We start from the raw sequence: 23,540 nt of genomic DNA on the forward strand, positions 1-23,540 counted from the left end.
ATAATTAAATGAAGATGCATAACCGTTGCATGGGTCCCTAATAGTAGAGAGGCCTTTGGTATGGGATCTGTGGTAGGCTTCGTGGAGCACTTTGGTAAGGTTGATGGAGTCCTTTCTTCTCTTGGAAGACCATGAGGAAGCAGCCTGCAGAGTCCTGGGCAATTGTCGCTACCACAAAACCTTTATTGGGACAATTGCTTGCTTGCTCACTCGTCCTTGGAACTGAGCACAAAAATAGGACTATATTTGATGAGAATGAGGATGGTGATGGATGATGATGATGATGATGGATGATGATGATATCCATTCAGTTGTGACCAATTCTTGGCAATTCTGTGGGCCAGGTCTCTCCACATCTTCTTATCTTGCACTACTACTTTGAGTTGTTCTATGATCCATTTCAGGGGTCTTCAAACTTGGCCCTTTTATGACTTGTGGACTTCAACTCCCAGAATTCCTCAGCCAGTGACATCTATGTTTCTTGGTAAAATACATGGGAAAATCCCATTGGAGGAAAATTCCACTTAGGGTTAGGGTTAGGTCACCATGAACTCATAGAGCAAAATGGACATTGCCAACAAATTTGGACTGTTTGGGTATGGTTAGGAAGGCACTGACTTTTCTAGCCTGCCCTATCTATGTTTCCTGGTAAAATACATGGGAAAATCCCATTGGAGGAAAATTCCACTTAGGGTTAGGGTTAGGTCGCCATGAACTCATAGAGCAAAATGGACATCGCCAACAAATTCAGCGTGTTTGGGTATGGTTAGGAGGGCACTGATTTTTCTTGACTGCCCTATCTATGTTTCCTGGTAAAATACATGGGAAAATCCCATTGGAGGAAAATTCCACTTAGGGTTAGGGTTAGGTCGCCATGAACTCATAAAGCAAAATGGACATCGCCAACAAACTCAGCATGTTTGGGTATGGTTAGGAGGGCACTGACTTTTCTTGACTGCCCTATCTATGTTTCCTGGTAAAATACATGGGAAAATCCCATTGGAGGAAAATTCCACTTAGGGTTAGGGTTAGGTCACCATGAACTCATAGAGGAAAATGGACATCGCCAACAAACTCAGCATGTTGGGTATGGTTAGGAGGGCACTGACTTTTCTTGACTGCCCTATCTATGTTTCCTGGTAAAATACATGGGAAAATCCCATTGGAGGAAAATTCCACTTAGGGTTAGGGTTAGGTCACCATGAACTCATAGAGCAAAATAGACACTGCCAACAAACTCAGAGTGCTTGGGTATGGTTAGGAGGTCACTGACTTTTCTACACTGCCCTATCTAGGTTTCCTGGGAAAATACATGGGAAAATCCCATTGGAGAAAATTCCACTTAGGGTTAGGGTTAGGTCACCATGAAGTCATAGAGCGAAATGGACATCGCCAACAAACTCGGAGTGCTGGGGTATGATTAGGAGGACACTGACTTTTCTAGGCTGCCCTACCTATGTTTCCTGGTAAAATACATGGGAAAATCCCATTGGAGGAAAATTCCACTTAGGGTTAGGGTTAGGTCGCCATGAACTCATAGAGCAAAATGGACATCGCCAACAAACTCAGCATGTTTGGGTATGGTTAGGAGGGCACTGACTTTTCTTGACTGCCCTATCTATGTTTCCTGGTAAAATACATGGGAAAATCCCATTGGAGGAAAATTCCACTTAGGGTTAGGGTTAGGTCACCATGAACTCATAGAGGAAAATGGACATCGCCAACAAACTCAGTATGTTTGGGTATGGTTAGGAGGGCACTGACTTTTCTAGGCTGCCCTATCTATGTTTCCTGGTAAAATACATGGGAAAATCCCATTGGAGGAAAATTCCACTTAGGGTTAGGGTTGGGTCACCCTGAACTCATAGAGCAAAATGGACATCGCCAACAAACCCGGAGTGCTTGAGTATGGTTAGGAGGGCACTGACTTTTCTAGTAGGCATTTTTATTCCTCCCCTTTCCCAAAAATCCAAGGTGGTTTAGAGATCAGTTCTTGTAAGGCATTTTTTTTTTTTACTAAGGTAATATTGAGTGCCTTCTTCCATTTTATATTTTTAAAAAGTATATTTCCTCCGTCAGTGTTAAGAATATCACTTTGAGAAAAGCCATGTTGTGTGCCTTCCTGTGTCACTGTTAGGAACATATTCTCTAACTGGAAGAAAGCCAGAATTGTTGTTGTGCATGGATGTACAACAGGTGATGCTGATATTTTTGCTCTATTCCTGCATCAGGAGTCAATGAACGATGCCAGACTCCCTCAGTCAAAATGTGGGAAAGGATTTTCTGTTCTCAAGATATGATTGAATGGTGCCAAGACTATAGGAATGGATTTCCATCATGCATAATGCCCCCCCCTCTTCTCTCTCTCCTCTCTCTCTCTCTCCCCATCTCTCTCTCTACCTCTCTTTCTCTCTCTGTATCTCTCTCTCTCCCTCCCTTTCTCTCTCCCTCTATCTCTCTCCCTCTCTACCTCCCTCTTACCACCTCTGTATCTCTTTCTACATCTTTATCTCTCTGTATCCATCTCTCTATCTCCCTCCCTCCCTCTCTCTCTCCTTCTACCTCTTTATCTATCTCTCTGTATCCATCTCTCTATCTCCCTCCTTCTCTCCCTCTCTATCTCCTTCTACTTCTTTATCTCTCTATCTCTTTGTATCTATCTATCTTATCTATCTATCATCTATATCCTCCATCCATCCGTCCGTCCGTCCATCCATCTCTATCTATCTATCTATCTATCTATCTATCTATCTATCTATCTATCTATCATCTATCTCCTCCATCCATCCATCCATCTGTCCATCCATCTATCCGTCCATCCATCCATCCATCCATCTATCCAATCATCCATCCATCCATCCATCCATCCATCCATCCATCCATCCATCCATCCATCCATCTATCTATCTATCTATCTATCTATCTATCTATCTATCTATCTATCTATCTATCTATCTATCATCTATCTATGTTTCCGCTCCACACACACTCTCTCTCTCTTTACCTCTCTATCCCTCTATCTGTATCTTGATTTTTAGAGACTAAGTTTCAAATAATGACTCGTCTAAGCATTTACAGAATGTTATCACAAATCAATTCAGTAATCTTTTCAACATGACCCTGGAAAGCTGATGGTGACATTTCAGATGGAGTTGTAAAGCTGAAAGAATATTTCTTGCTTAAGGCTACTTAGTGAGCAGATAGAGATGGTTTTGAAACTGGGGACGAGGCTGATAGGGAGTCATATCACACTTCGTTGCAGTCCAAGCATCTCTGAGTCGAGCAGATGCTGTGGGAGTAAGTAGGGTTTCAGTTTTGTGAAATGTTGACTTATCTTTTTTTAATAGACAAATAGGTGCACATGGGTTCTGAGACTGCCATTATTGTATAAAGCTCTATAAGCCACTCTGTCTACCAATCTTTTAACGTTTTCTTCTTAGAAAATAAAAAAATAAGGCACCTAGAAGAAAGGCATGCAATAAAATGAGGTAAGACGTATGAGATAAGGCATAAAAAGCCAAAAAAAAAAAAAAATCAGGATCTTTGATTTCACGAGAGAAAATACTGTTTCTAAAAAAAACCCATTAAATCTTCTAAAGTATGCTTTAATCTGTGTAGCTGACCTTTCACATTTAAATTAACTTGCCAGTGTTTTGGCGCCTTTCCATTGTTTTATTTGAAATCAAAAATAAGACACATTTGGGATTTCTGAAGATGAAGGAGACTATAACTCTGCCAAATTCGTTACTAAGTCCGAGAGTCATTGAAATTGGGAGAATTTTCCTATGAGTTTCCCTGATGCCCAAATACAATAAAAAAAAACACTTTCAAAAATTATATATTTGAAAAATTAGTGTACTCTAACGGACTATGGATGGATGGATGGATGGATGGATGGATGGATGGATGGATGGATACAGTAGGTGATAGGTGATAGATAAATGGTAGATGATAGATGATAGATAGATAGATAGATAGATAGATAGATAGATAGATAGATAGATAGATAGATAGATAGATAGATAGATAGATAAGAGAGAGAGAAGACAGACAGACAGACAGACAGATGGTTGATTTAATGACCAAACTCTTTCCTTCAATGGAGTACTTTGTCTCAGGATATACTGTCAAAATTTGGAAGAGATGTAGTGTTATAGCTTTTTGTGATTGCATAACTGGGCTTTGATTTCTTACTCCTTATCATTGTAAAGAAAGCAAGACCTTCTGGAAAGACATGTTTGAATTATTAAGCTAGCCTGATGGCTACATCTTCAGCTCCAAACATCTCAGGTGCAGTTTTTAATGTCCAGAGATCTATTTTGTGTTCTGATGCATTGTCCAAGCGGGAGAGTCCTAAGCTTGCATGACAGCTTAGGACCAAGTTATAACAGAAACCATTTATTCATCTGGACTATCTAATATGTGAGCTGCTATCCTATTTGGTCGTGGTGGTGCAGTGGTTAGAAGGCAGTATCGCACGCTAACTCTGCCGACTGTCAGCAATTCGATCCTAACCATTTCAAGGTTGACTCAGCCTTCCATCCTTCCGAGTTTGGTAAAATGAGGACCCAGATTGTTGGGGGCAAATATGCTGACTCTGTAAACTGCTTAGAGAGGGCTGTAAAAGCAGCATGAAGCGGTATATAAATGTAAGTCCTATTCCTATTCCTATTCTATTCTATTCTATTCTATTCCGCATTCTATTCCATTCTGCATTCTATTCCATTTCTATTTCTATTTCTATTTCTATTGCCATGGTGGCACAGTGGCTAAAGTGCAGTATTGCAGGCTGACTCTGCCCATTGCCAGCAGTTCAATTCTTACCAGCTCAAGGTTGACTCATCATTCTATCCTTCCAAGCTCGATAAAAGGAGGGTCCAGATTGTTGGGGGCAACATGCTGATTCTGTAAACTGCTTCGGGAGGGCTGTAAAAGCAGCATGAAGTGGTATATAAATGTAAGTACTATTCCTATTGCTATTGCTATTGCTATTCTATTCTATTCTATTCTATTCTATTCTATTCTATTCTATTCTATTCTGCATTCTATTCCATTCCGCATTCTATTCCATTCCATTCTATTCCATTCCATTCTATTCCATTCCATTCTATTCCATTTTTGTGTCTATTTTTATTGCTATGGTGGCACAGTGGCTAAAGTGCAGTATTGCAGGCTGACTCTGCCCATTGCCAGCAGTTCGATTTTTACCAGCTCACGGTTGACTCATCATTCTATCCTTCCAAGCTCGATAAAAGGAGGGTCCAGATTGTTGGGGGCAACATGCTGATTCTGTAAACTGCTTCGGGAGGGCTGTAAAAGCAGCATGAAGTGGTATATAAATGTAAGTACTATTCCTATTGCTATTGCTATTGCTATTCTATTCTATTCTATTCTATTCTATTCTGCATTCTATTCCATTCCGCATTCTATTCCATTCCATTCTATTCCATTCCATTCTATTCCATTCCATTCTATTCCATTTTTGTGTCTATTTTTATTGCTATGGTGGCACAGTGGCTAAAGTGCAGTATTGCAGGCTGACTCTGCCCATTGCCAGCAGTTCGATTTTTACCAGCTCACGGTTGACTCATCATTCTATCCTTCCAAGCTCGATAAAAGGAGGGTCCAGATTGTTGGGGGCAACATGCTGATTCTGTAAACTGCTTAGGGAGGGCTGTGAAGCACCGTGATATAAGTCTAAGGGCTATCGCTATTGGTAGTGGTGCAAAACAGGAGTGTTTTTCTAACGCTGCCACTGTTATGTGTCTGGGTATTTTTTTTTCAATGTGAAATGTTTCCCTAGCTACTAAATAATAGTCAGGCAATGCACCCTCTGTGTTGTAATGATTGTTTATCCTAAATATATGATGGTCTTTGAATGAATGCCAGTATAACTACTTATTATGCCTAGAGCTGCCTTCAACAATTCCACGTGGGCAGAATCCAAACAATTGATGGCTTAGATCCAGGACAATCTAGTTTGCAAAGCATCATCTTTAGCTCATCCTTTTTTAGATAATGTCCGGATGTCCTGGGACTATATTTCTTCAACATTTAGTGAATTCTGGCATCTGCAGGGTCAAGTACTTCGAAGAATACCATTCTGAGGAAGGCTGTTTGTGTATGTGTGTGCTCAGGAACAGGGAAGTCAGTTTTTTAAATTGTTTTGAAAGGCTTGGTAGAAAAAGAGTGAAAAGGAATTTAATGTAACATGCTAACAGACTCCATACTTACTGTTAACTCCTCGCAGTAATGGCGAATGATGAAGACACATCTTGCAAGCAACAACTCTTTATTTCGTTTTCAGCCAAAACTCCAACAACGAGCAAAGGCATGCAGGCCTTCTTTTATACGCCCAGATCCCCGGACACAACGGCAACAAAACAGGTGCTTTTCGTGGTTTGCGCATGTGCGCAAAGCCGGCGCCACTCAGTCTGGTCCCGGTCAACTTCTGCAAGGCCCGGGACCATTGCATTTGCAGGCTCAGGACACAACACTTACATTTCTATATTTGATTTTGAAAACGATTAACAGTCCTTAAAACATTACTCTTTTTTCCTTTATACTTTAATGATGTTCTGCCTGCCCGACTTACGTTTCTCCAACTTCATTCACTGCGACTGGGGATATGGATTATTTTGGATTATGAGAGAGTTGTTACAAAATAGGCTAATCATTACAGTTCCAGTCTAGCCATCCAACACAAAATCACTGCAAATGAATGACTGCTTCAGCTTCTAATAACACCGCCTTTAAGCTTCCGATAAATTATTCCTTGTTTCCAATGCATTTTGTTATTTTATACCACCGTGGTAATAAAATATTGTTATATTTTATTGGAACAATATAAAATATAAACATACGTAATATACAAAATAGATATACGTAAAATATTGTCATGCCTACTGCAGATTTTACAAATTTCCTAGGGTAGGCATGTCAAACACAAGGCCCGGGGGCCGGATGCGGCCTGCAAAATGGTTTCATGTGGCCCGCGAAGCCATCCTGGAAACAGTGAGGGAACGGCCCCCGCTGCCTTGGCCCTGGCCCAGGCTGGCCGGGAACCAATGTACAATTTTGTGGTGACCCTCTATGCTGAAACGTATTCAGTCCCCCATGGCCTAAGAGGAACAGTGAGGCTCCTCCAATGGACCATGCCTTGGCGCTTGCCCCGGTCCCACCCCCTTCTGTCAGAGACCCTCAGATCTGTCCCACTCCTGCCCAGGCCCCCACAGACCCCCTTGACGCGAACAATGTAGAGCTGGCCATGCCCACTCAGGCCACACCCACTCCATCCACGCCCTCCCAGTAGGCCGCACCCATCCTGGCCACACCCACCCACCCCTGAGGGCAACTGCCTTATACCATTTGAGACAAGTGGCTATCCAAATCTCTTCTTAAAAAATTGCAGCGTTGGAGCACCCCACAACATCTGGAGGCATTGATTATATTGTTCTCAGGAAATTTTTCCTTAATTCCAGGTTGGACCTCCCCTTTGATCAGCTTCCATCCATTACTTCTTGTCCTTTCATAGTTGTGGATGACAAAGAGAAATTGGCATTGCCCAGTGCTTTTTTTTTTTTTTTGTAAGAAAAAAGATGCCAGAACTTCACATCTTTTAAATCTTTGAATCTAATCTCTTCTTGGAAAACCTCCAGCGATGGAGCACCCACAACTTCTGGAGGCCAGTCATTTTATTAATTAATGGTTCTGATGGTCAGGAAATTTCTCCTTAGCTCCAATTTGCTTCTCCCCTTGAATAGTTTCCATCCATTGTTCATTGTGCTGCTCTCAGCTGCTTTGGAGAATAGCTTGACTCCCTCTTCTTTGTGGCAGCCCCTGAGATGTCAGAACACTGCTATCGTGTCACACCTAGTCCTTCTCTTCATTAGACTAGACAGACCCAATTCCTTCAACTGCTCTTCAGGTGTTTTAGCTTCCAGGCCCCTAATCATCTTTGTTGCTCTTCTCTGCATTCTTTCTAGAGTCTTAACACCACAGTAGTCTCACTTCTCCAGATATTAAACTGTTATTCAGGAATTGGTTAACTCTGGAGAAGACTCCAATTACAACTTTGGAAGGTAGGTATCTTAACAAGTCAGAGTAATCAAGCTCTTTGCAGTATAGATGTGGGTTTTGTGTGTTTTCAGAGCAGGAGGGAACAATACAAAAAGAGTAATGTTCTTCTCTTTCTTATCCTTTGAGTCTTACAATAGATAAATTCTTTGAGAAAGAGTGCAGAGAAAAGCAACAAAGTTGATTAGGGGACTGAGAGTTAAAATATATGAAGAATGGTGGCAGAAATTGGGAATGTCTAGTCCAGTGGTGGCAAAGCTATGGCACGCATGCCAGAGGTGGCACTCAGAGCCCTCTCTGTAGGCATGTGCACCATGCCCTGGAGATGGCAACCGCCCCTCTTCAACCACCCACCCACTAGCTCACCGAAGTCCCACGTGGCCAGATGCATCCCAGCATGGCTGGTTTCCCTCCCCCCCATCCCCTCCCTCCTGGCCTTGCATGCTCTCCTTTTCCTGGGCACAACCCACTGCATCGCCTCCTCAGCTGTTGGCCGGCTGTCCAGCTCAGAGGCGGATTCTCTGAACTGCTAGCGGTGGGCTGTGGAGCCCCAGAGTGTGCCGGTTGAGGGGCCGGCAGGCTGTGGCTGCTGACGGACACCATTGGCCCCCATGCGCTCGCTGGCCTCTGTGTGTGGGGGCTGATGGTGTCAGGCAGCAGACGCCCCGGCCCCTGCCTCACCTTGCACTGCGACAACGGCACCCCCGCCCTGCCTCGCCTTGCCTTACCTCACCCCGCAGGATGAGCCCCCTGCCCACTGCCCCACCTGCCAGAGACCCCCTGGATCTCCCCCAACCCTGCCCAGCCCCCACAGGCGTCCCTTCCCACGAGCAACATCGAGGTGACCACGCCCACCTTGGCCACACCCACCCAGTCTGCCATGACCAACACAGCCACGCCCACCCAGTGGGCCATGCCCGCCTGGCACCCGGCGATAAATAAGTGGGTTTGGGGTTGCAGTTTGGGCACTCGGTCTCTAAAAGGTTCGCCATCACTGGTATAGGGTCTCCTGCTTGCTTGGACTAGAAGACTTACAAGGTCCCTTTTAACTCTGTTATTTTGTTATTATTCGGAGCCTTCCTTTAAATAACTGCTGGCTTTATCTCTTAGGAGTCTTGAAGGATGAGCTCATTCTATATTCTATATGAAGTTTTTGGACTATGCCTTTGAACTGGTCTTTCATTCCGGCCACAGGCTGAGCTAACACATGAAATTCAGCGATGGACTCCCACGCTGACCTTCCTCTAGCGAGTCCTTGAAGTAGCTCCAAATAACTGGCTACTTGAAGCTAGGCCTAACCCTCAATTAGCGCAGCTGTCCATCTCTGCGCTGCTTGGATCAGAAAGGGAGCATGGCCCATTTTATGCGCCTTCAGTGTTGAGGCTAAGGATCAGTTCTACCTTGAATGGGATCGTTAGTTCACCTTCCCAAGGAAGGCAGTAAATTTGTTTGGATTTCCAGTCATATTTTTTCTATGGGAGGAGATGGGAAGGAGCTGTAAATTTTGGTTCTCCAGACACTTAACTATTTATTCAAGAAATGAAAGCCTTGGTAGAAGACTGTGAGGCATTCTTCAGCTAAATTGTCTCTTAGAAAAGAACAAAGCCATATATACACAAAATACTGCAGTAGGTGCTCCAGGATTTAAAAGCTAGGGGATATTTCTCTCTCTCTCTCTCTCTCTCTCTCTCTCTCTCTCTCTCTTTCTCTCTCTCTCTCCCTCTCTCTCTCCCTCCCTCTCTCCCTCTCTTCTTTCTCCTCTCTTCCCCTCCCTCTCTTCTCTATCTCTCCTCTCTCCCTCTTTTTTTCTCTTTGTCTCACCTCTCTTCTCTCTCTCCTCTCCTCTCTCCCTCTCCCTCCCTCCCTCTCTGCTCTCTCTTTCTCTCTCCCTCTCTCCTTTCTCTCTCCTCTCTCCCTCTCTCTCTCCCTCTCCCACCCTCCCTCCCCCTCTCCCTCTCCTCTTTCTCGCTTGCCTCTCTCCCTCTCTCTCCTCTCTTCCCCTCCCTCTCTTATCTCTCCCTCTTTCCTTTCTCTCGCCTCTCTCCTCTTTCTCTCTTCCTCTCTCTCCCTCTCCCTTCCTCTCTCTCCCTCTCCCCCTCTTCCTCCCTCTCCCTCTCTCCCTCTCTCCTTTCTCCTCTTTCTCTCTCTCCCTCTCCTCTTTCTCTTTCTCTCTCTCCCTCCCCCTCTCTCTTTCTTTCCTCTCTTCCCCTCCCTCTCTCTCTCTCTGTCTCTCTCTCTCTCTTACATACACACACACACAACTCTTTGACTTCATAGATACTTGAATACTACATGGTACACACAGTCCTTGACTTACACCAGTGGTTCTCAACCTGTGGGTCGGGACCCCATTTGGGGTCGAACAACCATATCACGGGGGTCGCCAAACAAGGCTGTCCGCCATTTTTTTCCCCTTTTCTTTGACCACGCCCCTGGCACCCGGTGATGTATAAGTGGTTGGGGGTCACCACAACATGGGGAACTGCATTATGGGGTCGTGGCATTAGAAAGGTTGAGAACCACTGACTTACACCAATTTGTTTAGTGACTGTTCAAAGTCACGACTGCGCTGAAAAAAAAGTGATTTACGACCGTCTGTCACATTTACGACTGTTGCAGTGTCCCCATGGTCATGAGATCAAAATTTTGTCATGGCTCATATTTATGACAGTTGCAGTCTCCCAGGGTCACGTGATCCCCTTTTGGGAACTTCTGACGAGCAAACTCAACGGGGAAGCCGGATTCACTGAACAACCGTTTTACTAACTGAATGACTGCAGTGATCCACTTAACAATTGTGGCAAGAAAGGTCGTAGAGTGGAGCAAAACTCACTTAACAACCATCTCACTTAGCAACCAGTTGCCTCCTGAAAAAGCACCTTTGGGACAACCACGACCTGGATGACTGAGAATCTCCATAGACAATTGTCTCAGTTAGCAACAGAAATTTTGCTCTCATTTGTGGTCATAAGTTGAGGACTACCTGTAGGCATATAGTATCCAAGTGTACATTTTGTCTGAAATTGTATACTGTAGGGTTTCCTGCCTGAGCAGGGGGTTGGACGAGATGACCTCCAAGATCCCTTCCAATTATTATTATTATTAATAATAATAGTAATAATATGGAGGATCATTGCACGGTCAGCCAGATGTTCAGACTGGATTTGGCATTTTTGTCTACCTATCCAGTCCTTCCCAAGGACCTGGGATAGGCAGATGTGGATGTTTGATGGTATTACAGATATCGTCGCAGGATGGAAGCAGTTCCTAGTAAGGCCACCTTTTGCAATTGACTAATAGCGAATTTGTCAATGTCAATGGTGTTCAAGTGGTGCTCCAGTTGTTTTGGGATTGCACCCAAGGCGCCTATGACTATTGGTACTACCCTTGCTTGCCTTTGCCACAGTCGTTCTATTTCTATTTGTAGGTCTTTGTATTTTGTTATCTTCTCCAGTTCTTTCTCGTCTATTCTGCTGTCTCCAGGCACTGCCACGTCCACTATCCAGATTTTTTTGTCTTTCTTATCGATAATAATAATAACAATTATTATTATTATTATTATTATTATTATTATTATTATTATTATTTTATTACTATTCCCATTATGTAGGAATGACTTTGGGAGACGGGCCAAAAGATGCTGCCTAGAGATGGGTTAGGTTAGAAAACCCTTAGTAAAGCAAGGATAGAGCCCACAACTGGAGAGTGGGCGGAGCACAGCTGGAGAGTGGGCGGAGCACAGCTGGAGAGTGGGCAGAGCAAGAGGCTCCCAAGAGACCCTCCCTAAATTCTCAGAATGTGAAAAAGACAGCAGAAGATTTGTGCTTTCAGACTTGCAAGATGCCACTAATGTAGCTTTACAGTAAAGTAGATTTAGATTTTTTTCCATCTGTCCGTATTTCCTGTCTGGTCTACCCGGGAAGGCTGACAATTCTTACCATGAAAGACACCAAATCATCCTGTCTATGGGGACAGGTTTTGGTTGACATTTTGAATCTTGCCTTATAGTTGCATTTTATGCAAGGATTGAAGTTTCAGTCCATCTTAACGTCCTGAAGGCTGGTGGGATTTCACCCCAAAAATATCTCAAGTCCACGTGAGAGGCCAGAAAAGTTTCTAAAAGGCTATGTTTGCTAAAGGTAATGCATCAGAAACTAGGTTTCCCCCCCCCAAAAAAGTGATGCTTATAAATTCAACTCATTACCAAAAGGAGAAATAAATGCCTCAGAGCCTGATTGTATAAGAAGAAAATTTTAATCTTGTTTTCATTAGTAGCAAATCAGTAACGTGCAAAAACTGTGTGAATTGGTTTAAATCTTAACAGAATTAACATTTTGCCATTGGGCAAATTAATTGCACATTTCCAGTAAGGGATAGTTTATCTTTTTCATAAGCAACTCCTCAGCGAATATATAAAACATGGATATAAAGCTACAGTACTAGGATATTTCTTGGAACTAAATCATACGGAAATCCATTTATCTTATTGCTGGACAAAGACAGGTAAGGTCAGAAAATATATTCAGTAAGCATTACAAATATTTCTCCATAATCCCATCACTTATGTGCAGCATTCATTAACAGTTTGTCTCTTTTTTTTTTTTAAAAAAAAAAAAGAAATATAGTAAAGTAATAGTAGTAAAGTTGGAAGGGACCTTGGAGGTCATCTAGTCCAACCCCCTGCTCAGGCAGGAAACCCTACACCATTTCAGACAAATGGCTGTCCAGTCTCTTCTTAAAAACTTCCAGTGTTGGAGCATTCACCGCTTCTGGAGGCAGGTTGTTCCACTGGTTAATTGTTCTAACAGTCAGGAAGTTTCTCCTTAGTTCTAGGTTGCTTCTCTCCTTGGTTAGTTTCCACCCGTTGCTTCTTGCATAGGAGCCTCTAAACCAGATTATTTTACGTTAGAGTTTACTTTATTTTATTTTGATTTTATTTTATTTCTTCAATCTGGGTGACCCTTGACTCAAACCAACTTCAGCCGAGTTTCAAATTTGGGGTTAAGAATCTGTGATACATCAATGATTAAAAAAAAAGAAGACAAAAACCCTGAAGCGGAGAAGAAAATTATAGATTTCTTTGTGCCCTGTTTATTTAATAATAATAATAATAATAATAATAATAATAATAATAATAATAATAATAATGTTGGAAGGGACCTTGGAGGTCATCTAGTCCAACCCCCTGCTCAGGCAGGAAACCCTACACCATTTCGGACCAATGGCTGTCCAGTCTTTTCTTCAAAATTTCCAGTGTTGGAGCATTCACAACTTCTGGAGGCAGGTTGTTCCACTGGTTAATTGTTCTGTCAGGAAGTTTCACCTTAGTTCTAGGTTGCTTCTCTCCTTGATTAGTCTCCATCCGTTGCTTCTTGTCCTGCCTTCAGGTGCTTTGGAGAATAGCTTGACTCCTTCTTCTTTGGGGCAGCCCCTGAGATATTGGAACACTGCTATCCTGTCCCCCCTCATCCTTCTCTTCATTAAACCACCCTTCTCTTCATTTGTTGTTAATGAGATTGAACTATCCCATTTCCCCTTCAGGATCACTCCACAGTCCATCCAGTTGAATTACGTTATGTTTTATGTATTATGTTTTTCTCCCTATTTTATTGCCCTCAGTATCAATTTATATTCCATCTATGTTTTCATGCAACTTATAATTGCATCATCTGACAGGATTCTCTAACGTCGTCTGCTTAATTTGTAGAATTCCGAATCTACATTTTATACCTATACCTGATCCAAATCTCTCCAATTTACTCTTCCAGTTCTTTGCTTTCTTTCACACATGACAGCGAGTGGCCCTAATTATGCTCTCATTACCCAACATGCCTTCGCATTCTTCATACATTATACCAAAGAGAGGGAAATTTATGGGGGCACCTCAAAGGAAACGTCTAACCTTCATGCTTACCTCATTCGTTTCCTCAAAACTGTCGCTAGCTTCTGTGAGATCCGGATATACGGAGTTTTCATTTGGAAATATTCCCAGAAAATTTGAAAAAAAAAATAATTCAGTCAGTCACAAAGCAACATTTTGAAAGATGTCCATAAAGGCAGAAGTCCAAAGAAGGTTATGACAGGCTTCACGAAATGGTGGATCTGGAACAAAATCAGAAATCTAAGAATTTAGGGTCGGTAATTTTTACCGGGAAGTAATGGATCCGTAAACAAAGAATTTTAGCAACATTCTGTTAAAATAGAATAGAATAGAATAGAATAGAATAGAATAGAATAGAATAGAATAGAATAGAATAGAATAGAATGCAGGATAGAGTAGAGTAGAGTAGAGTAGAGTAGAGTAGAGTAGAGTAGGGTAGGGTAGGGTAGGGTAGGGTAGGGTAGGGTAGGGTAGTGGAGAGTGGGGAGTGGGGAGTGGAGAGTGGAGAGTGGAATAGGAATAGGAGCTGGTAGGGACCTTGGAAGTCTTATAGTCCATCCCCCTGCTCAATCAGGAGAACCTAAGCCATTTCAGACAAGTGACTGTCTAACTCTTCTTAAAAACCTCCAGTGATGGAGCGCCCATGATTTCCGGTGGCAAGCTGTTCCACTGGTTAGTTGTCCTCATTGTTAGGAGGAAGTTTCTCCTTAATTCCAGGTTGCTTCTCTCTTTGATCAGCTTCCAACCATTGTTTCTAGTCCTTCCCTCTGGTGCCTTGGAGAATAATTTGACCCCCCTCTTCTATGTGACAGCCCCTCAAATACTGGAATACTGCTATCATGTCCCCCCTGTTTCTTCAATTTGTGCTTCTAGAACAATGTTTCTAGAATGTTTCTGCTTCTAGAACAAATCTAGAAAATATACATTCAAATCCTCTCGTGTTTCCTTCTCCTTCCCACCTCATACTGCATAGCAGGTTTTCTCCTTTTTTATCCAGCTGTCTGAAATCCATTTTTGCAACAGATTTACTACCAAGGTCTGTGTGAGATCAGGCTTTGCTACGGTACTTTATTTTTCCTCTGTAGCATTGACTTACTGCTTTCAGTTAAGTACTTTTAGGCTATGAATTAGGGTATAAAGAACATTTAGTATGCATGGCACAATCTGAATAGTTGCTCTTAAAAGTTAAATATAGTCTCAGATTAGTGAAATAACAATGCTTTGCTACATCGCTGTAAAGATCCCTCATCTTAGCTGTGCATATACAGGTAACCCTCGACTTAGAATTATCCGTTTAGTGACTGCACAAAGTTACAATGGCGGAAAAATGAAAAAATCATTTTGTCACCCTTACGACCTTTGCAGCCTCCCCACGATCACGTGATCACAATTCAGATGCTTGGCAACTGACCGGTATTTATGACGGTGGCAGTCTCCCAGGGTCACGTGATCCCCGTTTGCGACTTTTCGACCAATGAAATAGGGGAAGCCAAATTAATGACCGCCTCGCTCACTTAATGACTGGAGCAATTTGCTTAACGATTGTGACAAAAAAGAAGAAAAGATCATGAAATGGGGCAAAACTCACTTAGCCGCCGCCTGGCTGAGCAATGGGAATTTTGGGCTCAGTTGCAAGTCGTAATTGTCGAGGACTGACCTGCATTGACCTCTGAGTTCATACACAGTGAGGGAGCACAGGAGATTTGGTAGAACAACCCCTTTCGAATAACCTCAAACTAGGCAACCAAACAGCAAATACCACAAGAAAAGAGGATGAACAGAATAGAAGCTGGAAGGGACCTTGGAGGTCTTCTAGTCCAGTCCCCAAGTGACTGTCCAGTCTCTTGTTAAATTTAGAATAGAATAGAATTGGTCTTTGTATTTTGTTTTCTTCTCCAGTTCTTTCTCGTCTATTCTGCTGTCCCCAGGCACTTCCACTTCCACTATCCAGACTTTTTTGTCTTTCTTGTCGACAATTGTTAAGTCTGGGGTATGTTGCAGGTGCTTGTCTGTTTGAATTCTGATATATTACTATTATTATTACTATTATTATTACTATTATGGATCATCGCGCAGTCAGCCAGATGTTCAGACTGGATTTGGCATTTTGTCTACCTATCGAGTCCTTACACAGGACCTGGGATAGGCAGATGTGGATGTTTGATGGTATTACAGATATCGTCGCAGGATGGAAGCAGTTCCTAGTAAGGCCGCCTTTTGCAATTGACTAATAGCGAATTTGTCAATGCCAATGGTGTTCAAGTGGTGCTCCAGTTGTTTTGGGATTGCACCCAAAGAGCCTATGACTATTGGTACTACCCTTGCTTGCTTTTGCCACAGTCTTTCTATTTCTATTTGTAGGTCTTTGTATTTTGTTATCTTCTCCAGTTCTTTCTCGTCTATTCTGCTGTCTCCAAGCACTGCCACGTCCACTATCCAGACTTTTTTGTCTTTCTTATCGACAATTGTTAACTCTGGGGTGTTATGTTGCTGCTATTATTATTATTATTATTATTATTATTATTATTATTATTATTATTATTATTATTATTATCATTATTATTATCATTATTATCATCATCATCTTCCAAATGCTTTTTACATTTCATGAACAGTCATAATACCATTCTATAGTGTTTTCTTTTTATGTTGCCTCGCCTGTTTGTTTATCAAAGGAAAAACAATCAGCGTTAGGAGCAACGGAATCAGATTCTGTTCCTCGATCTAATCTACCAAAATGAATTGCATGTTATACTTATCGAAAAGAATTCAGTCCTTATTTAGTTAGTAAAGGACCATTTCACTCTAAGCCAGGGAAAAAAGAAGGCCCTCAGTTAAGCTAAAATTATTTGTAGCAGATTCATTAAAGGGAATAGTATTTATAGATTACGTCAGTGGCAACCATCATGGTTTTCACTGCTTTCAGAGACTTAGCAATAATAATAATAATAACAATAACAATAATAATAAGAAAAGGTGTTTACCCGTCGCAGATACACAGTGATGGAAAACAAAGAAATAATGATCTGTTACTACAGATCAAGTCCAACAAGAAGAGGATATCTAAAACGAATGCACCAGTTCTGGAAAGAACAACATCCAGAATCAGAAATAACAGAACAGAGACTAGCAGATCAACGCCGATTTATAACACGAAATAAAGTATTCACAGAAACAGAATTGGACGAACTGCAAAGGTTTACCCAGGGCAAAGAAATCAAAGCCTTACCAGAAGTAATTCAGAATGTAGAGGCAAACCAGGGGGAGTTGGCAGTGAAGGAATCTAGCAGAGATATACAACTGTTCTCATTTGGAAACCAGGCACCTCTACCTCAGGAAGAACAAAACCCTCTAACTAAAGAAATAAAAGAATTGAAACAAAGAATAACTGAGCATCTAGAACAGCACAAAAACAACAGAATAAGGCTACCTGCATTGAAGCTTGTTCCAAAGAAACAGCTAGCACAAGCATTAAAAGATGCAAATATTGCAATATCAAGTATAAGCACCAATTCATTGCAAGAAACAAACCAACTAATGTACAGCACAGCTGCAGTTATAACAGAATACCTGGGATGCAAAATCAACAAAAAAGAAAAACAAACAAACAGTGCACCAGAAAAATGGAAGGTTAGACTAGAAAATAAGATCAGCAAGTTAAGATCACATGCAAGCAAGCTAGAACAGATGAAAGAAAAGAAGCTGAAGAACAAGAAGACCAAAGAATACCTAATCAAGAAATACCACTTAGAAACAAGGAAGATCAAGGAAGCACTGGAAATAATAAAGCAACAAATAACAGCTATAGCCAGGAAAATCAGTAGATATGAAGCTCGAATTGCAAACTATAGGCAGAACCTCCAATTTCAATCCAATCAGAAACGTTTCTACCAATCCATCAATGGAGAAACTGCAAGGAATCAGTCAGTACCTGACAAGGAAGAAACAGTGCAGTTCTGGAAGCAGATATGGGATAACCCAAAGAAATACAACAAGGATGCGGCTTGGTTAAAAGAGGTGGATGCAAATAAAACAGAAGTTGAAATGAAAGAACTAGTAATAACAACAAAAATGGTAGAAAAAAGAGCAAAGAAAATCAAAAATTGGTCAGCACCAGGTGAAGATGAACTGCATGGGTTTTGGTTGAAACATCTAACTGTTATACACCCACTCATTGCCAAACAGTTCAACAATATACTACAAGGAGGAGAAATTGAAAAGTGGCTAACAACTGGGAAAACCTACCTAATAATGAAAAATCCAGCAAAAGGGGCAACACCAGGTAACTACAGGCCAATTACCTGCTTACCAACAACTTTCAAATTACTAACTGGTGTAGTAGCTGATGCAGTGCAACAGCATCTAGTTGAAAACAATCTCTTTCCACCTGAGCAGAAAGGAAACCGCCCCAATAGCAGAGGAACAAAAGATCAACTCCTAATAGACAAAATGATCTTGGAAAACTGCAAGAGAAGGAAGACCAACCTGAATGTGGCATGGATTGACTACAAAAAGGCATTTGACTCTCTGCCACATGATTGGATAATAAAGTGCCTAGAAATAACAGGAGTCAGTAGAAACATCAGAAAATTTGTGCAAAGATCGATGGCACAATGGAAAACACAGTTGCAGATCAATGGTGAGAGGCTGGGAGAGGTTAATATCAAGAGAGGAATATTTCAAGGAGATTCATTATCACCATTACTATTTGTTATTGCACTGTTTCCTCTGTCAACAATACTGAATAACTCAGGACATGGCTATCAAACATCAAAAACATCTGCCAGACTATCCCACCTCCTTTACATGGATGATCTGAAGCTGTATGGAAAAACATCATCTGAAATAGAATCGCTGCTCAACACTGTCCGTATATATAGCCAAGATATTGTAATGGAGTTTGGCTTGGACAAATGTGCCACACTTACTATCAAACAAGGAAAAATAATGAAAACTGAAGGAATCAAGATGCCCCACGAAAATAACATTAAGAGTCTGGATGAGGAAGAGTACTACAAATACTTGGGTATCCTTCAAGCTGACAACATCAAGCACACTGAAGTCAAGAAAAAGATTAGAGGTGAATACATCAAGAGAGTGAAGAAGATCTTAAAATCCAAACTCAATGGAGGAAATACCATAAAGGCAATCAACACCTGGGCAATCCCAGTCATTAGGTACACAGCTGGAATAGTGGACTGGACTCAAGCAGAACTAAAAGCAATGGATAGGCAGACCAGAAAAATAATGACAATGAATCATGCCCTTCATCCACGCAGTGACATTGATAGACTTTATCTACCAAGGCAAATAGGTGGGCGTGGAATGCTACAAGTACATCAGATGGTTGAAGAAGAAAAAATGGCTTTGGAAGAATATCTGAAGAACAATGATGAAGATGCACTGAAATTAGTATATCAGGAAGGCTTACTAACTACTGGAGAGACCAAACTGGCCTACAAGAAAGACCAAATGAAGAACAGAATAGAGGCATGGGAAGAAAAAGCACTACATGGCCAATACATGAAAAAAATAGCTGGGAAAGCAGATAACAATAAAACCTGGCAATGGCTAAGAGCAGGAAAATTGAAGAAAGAGACCGAGGGACTAATTCTGGCTGCACAAGACCAAGCCTTAAGGACAAATGCATACAAAGTCAAAATTGAGAAAACAGCAACAGACAGTAAGTGCCGCCTATGCAAAGAAGCTGAAGAAACAGTGGACCACTTGGTAAGCTGTTGCAAGAAGATTGCACAAAATGATTACAAGCAGCGGCATGACAAAGTAGCAACAATGGTGCATTGGAAGATCTGCAAAAAATATCATTTGCCTGTAAGCAAAAACTGGTGGGATCATAAAATAGAGAAAGTCATAGAAAATGATAAAATTAAACTGCTCTGGGACTTCAGATTTCAAACAGACAAGCACCTGCAACATAACACCCCAGACTTAACAATTGTCGATAAGAAAGACAAAAAAGTCTGGATAGTGGACGTGGCAGTGCCTGGAGACAGCAGAATAGAAGAGAAAGAAATGGAGAAGATAACAAAATACAAAGACCTACAAATAGAAATAGAAAGACTGTGGCAAAAGCAAGCAAGGGTAGTACCAATAGTCATAGGCTCCTTGGGTGCAATCCCAAAACAACTGGAGCACCACTTGAACACCATTGGCATTGACAAATTCGCTATTAGTCAATTGCAAAAGGCGGCCTTATTAGGAACTGCTTCCATCCTGCGACGATATCTGTAATACCATCAAACATCCACATCTGCCTATCCCAGGTCCTGGGTAAGGACTCGATAGGTAGACAAAATGCCAAATCCAGTCTGAACATCTGGCTGACTGTGCGATGATCGATAATAATAATAATAATAATAATAATAATAATAATAATAGTTGGAAGAGACCTTGGAGGTCATGTAGTCCAACCCCCCGCTCAGGCAGGAAACCCTATACCAGTGGTTCTCAACCTTTCTAATGCCGCGACCCCATAATACAGTTCCCCATATTATGGTGACCCCCAACCACTTATACATCACCGGATGCCAGGGGCATGGCCAAAGAAAAGGGGGGAAAAATGGCGGACAGCCTTGTTTGGCGACCCCCGTGAAATGGTCATTCGACCCCAAATGGGGTCCCGACCCACAGATTGAGAACCATTGCCCTATACCATTTTCAGACAAATGGCTGTCCAGTCTCTTCTTAAAAACTTCCGGTGTTGGAGCATAAACCGCTTCTGGAGGCAGGTTGTTCCACTGAATAATTGTTCTAACTGTCAGGAAGTTTCTCCTTAGTTCTAGGTTGCTCAAGTTCTAGGTTGCTCAATAGCTCAAGTTACTTTATTTATATATATATTTAGCAAAGTAACTTAAGGAAGAAATCTATCTGGGCCTTTTAATTTCAAGAACCTATTTAAATATAAAACCTTTTTTTTCCTCCCTGCCTCGTTTAAACGTAATGGCAGTTTCTTTATTCCTGAAATATATTCCTTTTCACAATGAGAAAGAAGTATTCCTTGGTTAATAGTAATATCATTCAATCTTCCACTGCTTGAAAAGTACAAACAAAATCTCTCTGCTTAATAGATTTCCAGGAAAGCAGAGTTTAGATGCAATGGTCAAAATTTGCCCATACAGATAGTCCTCAGCTTACAACCACAACCCATCATAAATGTGAATCAGTTGTCTGGCATCCCGAATGTAAATCACATGATCACGGTTGTAAGTGTGAAAAATGGTCATCGGTCACTTTTTTTCGTGCCGTTGTGACTTCGAACGTTCCCCTAAGCCAAGCCTTACGGCATGTGTTTAGCTGCAGAATCAATTGTGCACAATACAACGTGGGCACCTGTGTAGAGCTGCACAATCAATGCATCATTTTGCAAATTTGTAAGGTGGGGTTTGAATGCTCTACTACTTTTTCTTCCCGCTCTGAGCAATTATTTTTATCTTCCAGTTGCAAACCCCTTCCTTTACAGCAGTGTTTCTCAACCTTGACAATTTTAAGGCATGTGGACTTCAACTCCCAGAATTCCACAGCCAGCATTGCTGGCTGTGGAATTCTGGGAGTTGAAGTCCACATGCCTTAAAATTGACAAGGTTGAGAAACACTGCTTTACAGTGAGTGCTTTATGATGGGTGGAGTTTAACTTTGATTCTGGCAGAACCTATCCAGGTATTGAATACCAGGCATTGGAATAAAGCCAAGAGGTTTGTGCTTATTTAATGGAACTTTGAGCTGGGATTATGCTGAGCCTGTATCATGAAACGCCCTAAACATGGTCTGATGGACACCAGTCCTTCCAATATTTTTCCAGTCTTATCTGTATTTTTCCAGGTGGAAAACGCAGGATAGCAGCCCTTTTCCAGCCCTCGGAAGTCCTGAGCAGTGGTAAGGCTCCCTATCTAATAATATATTTTTTGTTTCGTGTTGAATAAATGAGATACCCACTATGGGGAGAGGATGGGCATCCTGACTTATTTTTAGCGGTTAGATTTTAATTTGACCCCATCTTTTTTTTTTCCTTTTCTAAGTATCAAAGTCACTAAAGAAAATTCAAACACACCCACCTCTTACGACCCAAATTCGATCTCGCATCATTATCCTGGGACACGTATAGTTGCCTTTGCACCCACCTCTGTCCTTTAAGGGTCCAACAGTCTCCATTTTTCATAAAATTTTACCACAGAAGCAGGCCAGCCTACTTAGAAACAGATAAAGAGCCGGGGTGGCGTAGCAGTTAGAGTGCAGTACTGCAGGTCACTTTAGCTGACTCTGTTCAGCAGGTCAGCGGTTCAAATCTCACCAGCTCAAGGTTGACTCAGCCTTCCATCCTTCCGGGGTAGGTAAAATGAGGACCCAGATTGGATGTACACCGCTTAGAGAATGCTTGCACTTAAAGCGGTATATAAGTCTCATAAATAAATAAATAAAAGAGGTCCGCAAGCATAAAGCATTCGTGTCGGTAATCCTCAACGTACGACCGCCATTGAGCCCAAAATGGATCTCGCTAAGCGAGACAGTTGCTAAGCGAGTTTTGCCCCATTTTATTAACCTTTCTCGCCACCACGGTTAAGTCAACCTCCGCAGTTGTTAAGTTAGTAACACGTTTGTTAACTAAATCTGGCTTTCTGGTTGACTTGGCTTGTTGGAAGGTCGCAAAAGGAGATCACATGATCCCCCGGATACTCCAACTGTCTTAAGTACATGCCAGTTGCCAAGTGTCCGAATTTTGATCACATGACCAGGGGAGGAACGCTGCAGCGGTCATGTGAAAAAAAATGATCCTAAGTCACTTTTTCCAGCGTCGTCGTAACTTCAAACGGCCACTAAATGAATTGTTGAAAGTCAAGGACTACGTGTTATATATTTTTTCTACATCAAAATACAATTTAGAATAGAAGTGTGGGGTTTTCACCTTTAACTGTATAGGACAATAAAGTAGGTGTTTTAGTTCTTAAATACAATCTATCTTCTGTTATCATTCCTTGTTCTGCTCCCCCCCCCTTTTTTTTCTTGTAATCAGAAGGTTGATAATCATAAGGAACGCACTCTCCATTAATTTTGAAATTTTGTTATCGTTGTTCCTCTCCCCCAACCCCGCCCAAAAGAGACCATCAGAGGAATCTAGATTCTTCAATTTGTTTCATACAATCTCACTGATCTAGTTCAAGTAAAACAGACTTGACATCCAAAATGAACCATTCATATGGTTCATTATTTAGTTGCTGGAAATGGGTATGTCTAGTTTAACGAAGAGAAGGACGAGGGGGGACATGATAGCAGTGTTCCAATATCTCAGGGGCTGCCCCAAAGAAGAGGGAGTCAAGCTCTTCTCCAAAGCACCTGAAGGCAGGACAAGAAGCAACGGATGGAAACTAATCAAGGAGAGAAGCAACCTAGAACTAAGGAGAAACTTCCTGACAGTTAGAACAATTAACCAGTGGAACTCCTTGCCTCCAGAAGTTGGGGTGCTCCATCACTGGAGGCTTTTAAGAAGAAACTGGATAGCCATTTGTCTGGAAAGGTATAGAGTTTCCTGCCTGAGCAGGGGGTTGGACTAGATGACCTCTAAGGTCCT

General features: G+C 41.8%; 1 protein-coding gene across 1 annotated transcript in view; it reads left to right on the forward strand.

Annotated features, from left to right (window-relative positions):
• The window catches only part of LOC120299798 (membrane-associated guanylate kinase, WW and PDZ domain-containing protein 2-like), a gene marked incomplete at its 3' end in the record, with an annotated part of 54,910 nt that extends 33,055 nt beyond the window's left edge, over positions 1 to 21,855 (forward strand). The window contains exon 2 of the mRNA XM_039325005.1: positions 21,797 to 21,855. Coding sequence (XP_039180939.1) covers positions 21,797 to 21,855 — 59 coding nt within the window. The remainder of the gene's footprint in view (positions 1 to 21,796) is intronic.
• Positions 21,856 to 23,540: the final 1,685 nt, after the last annotated feature.

This window comes from Crotalus tigris, unplaced genomic scaffold, assembly GCF_016545835.1.
Source record: "Crotalus tigris isolate CLP2741 ecotype Arizona unplaced genomic scaffold, ASM1654583v1 scf7180000024315.672297, whole genome shotgun sequence".
NCBI lineage: Eukaryota > Metazoa > Chordata > Lepidosauria > Squamata > Viperidae > Crotalus > Crotalus tigris.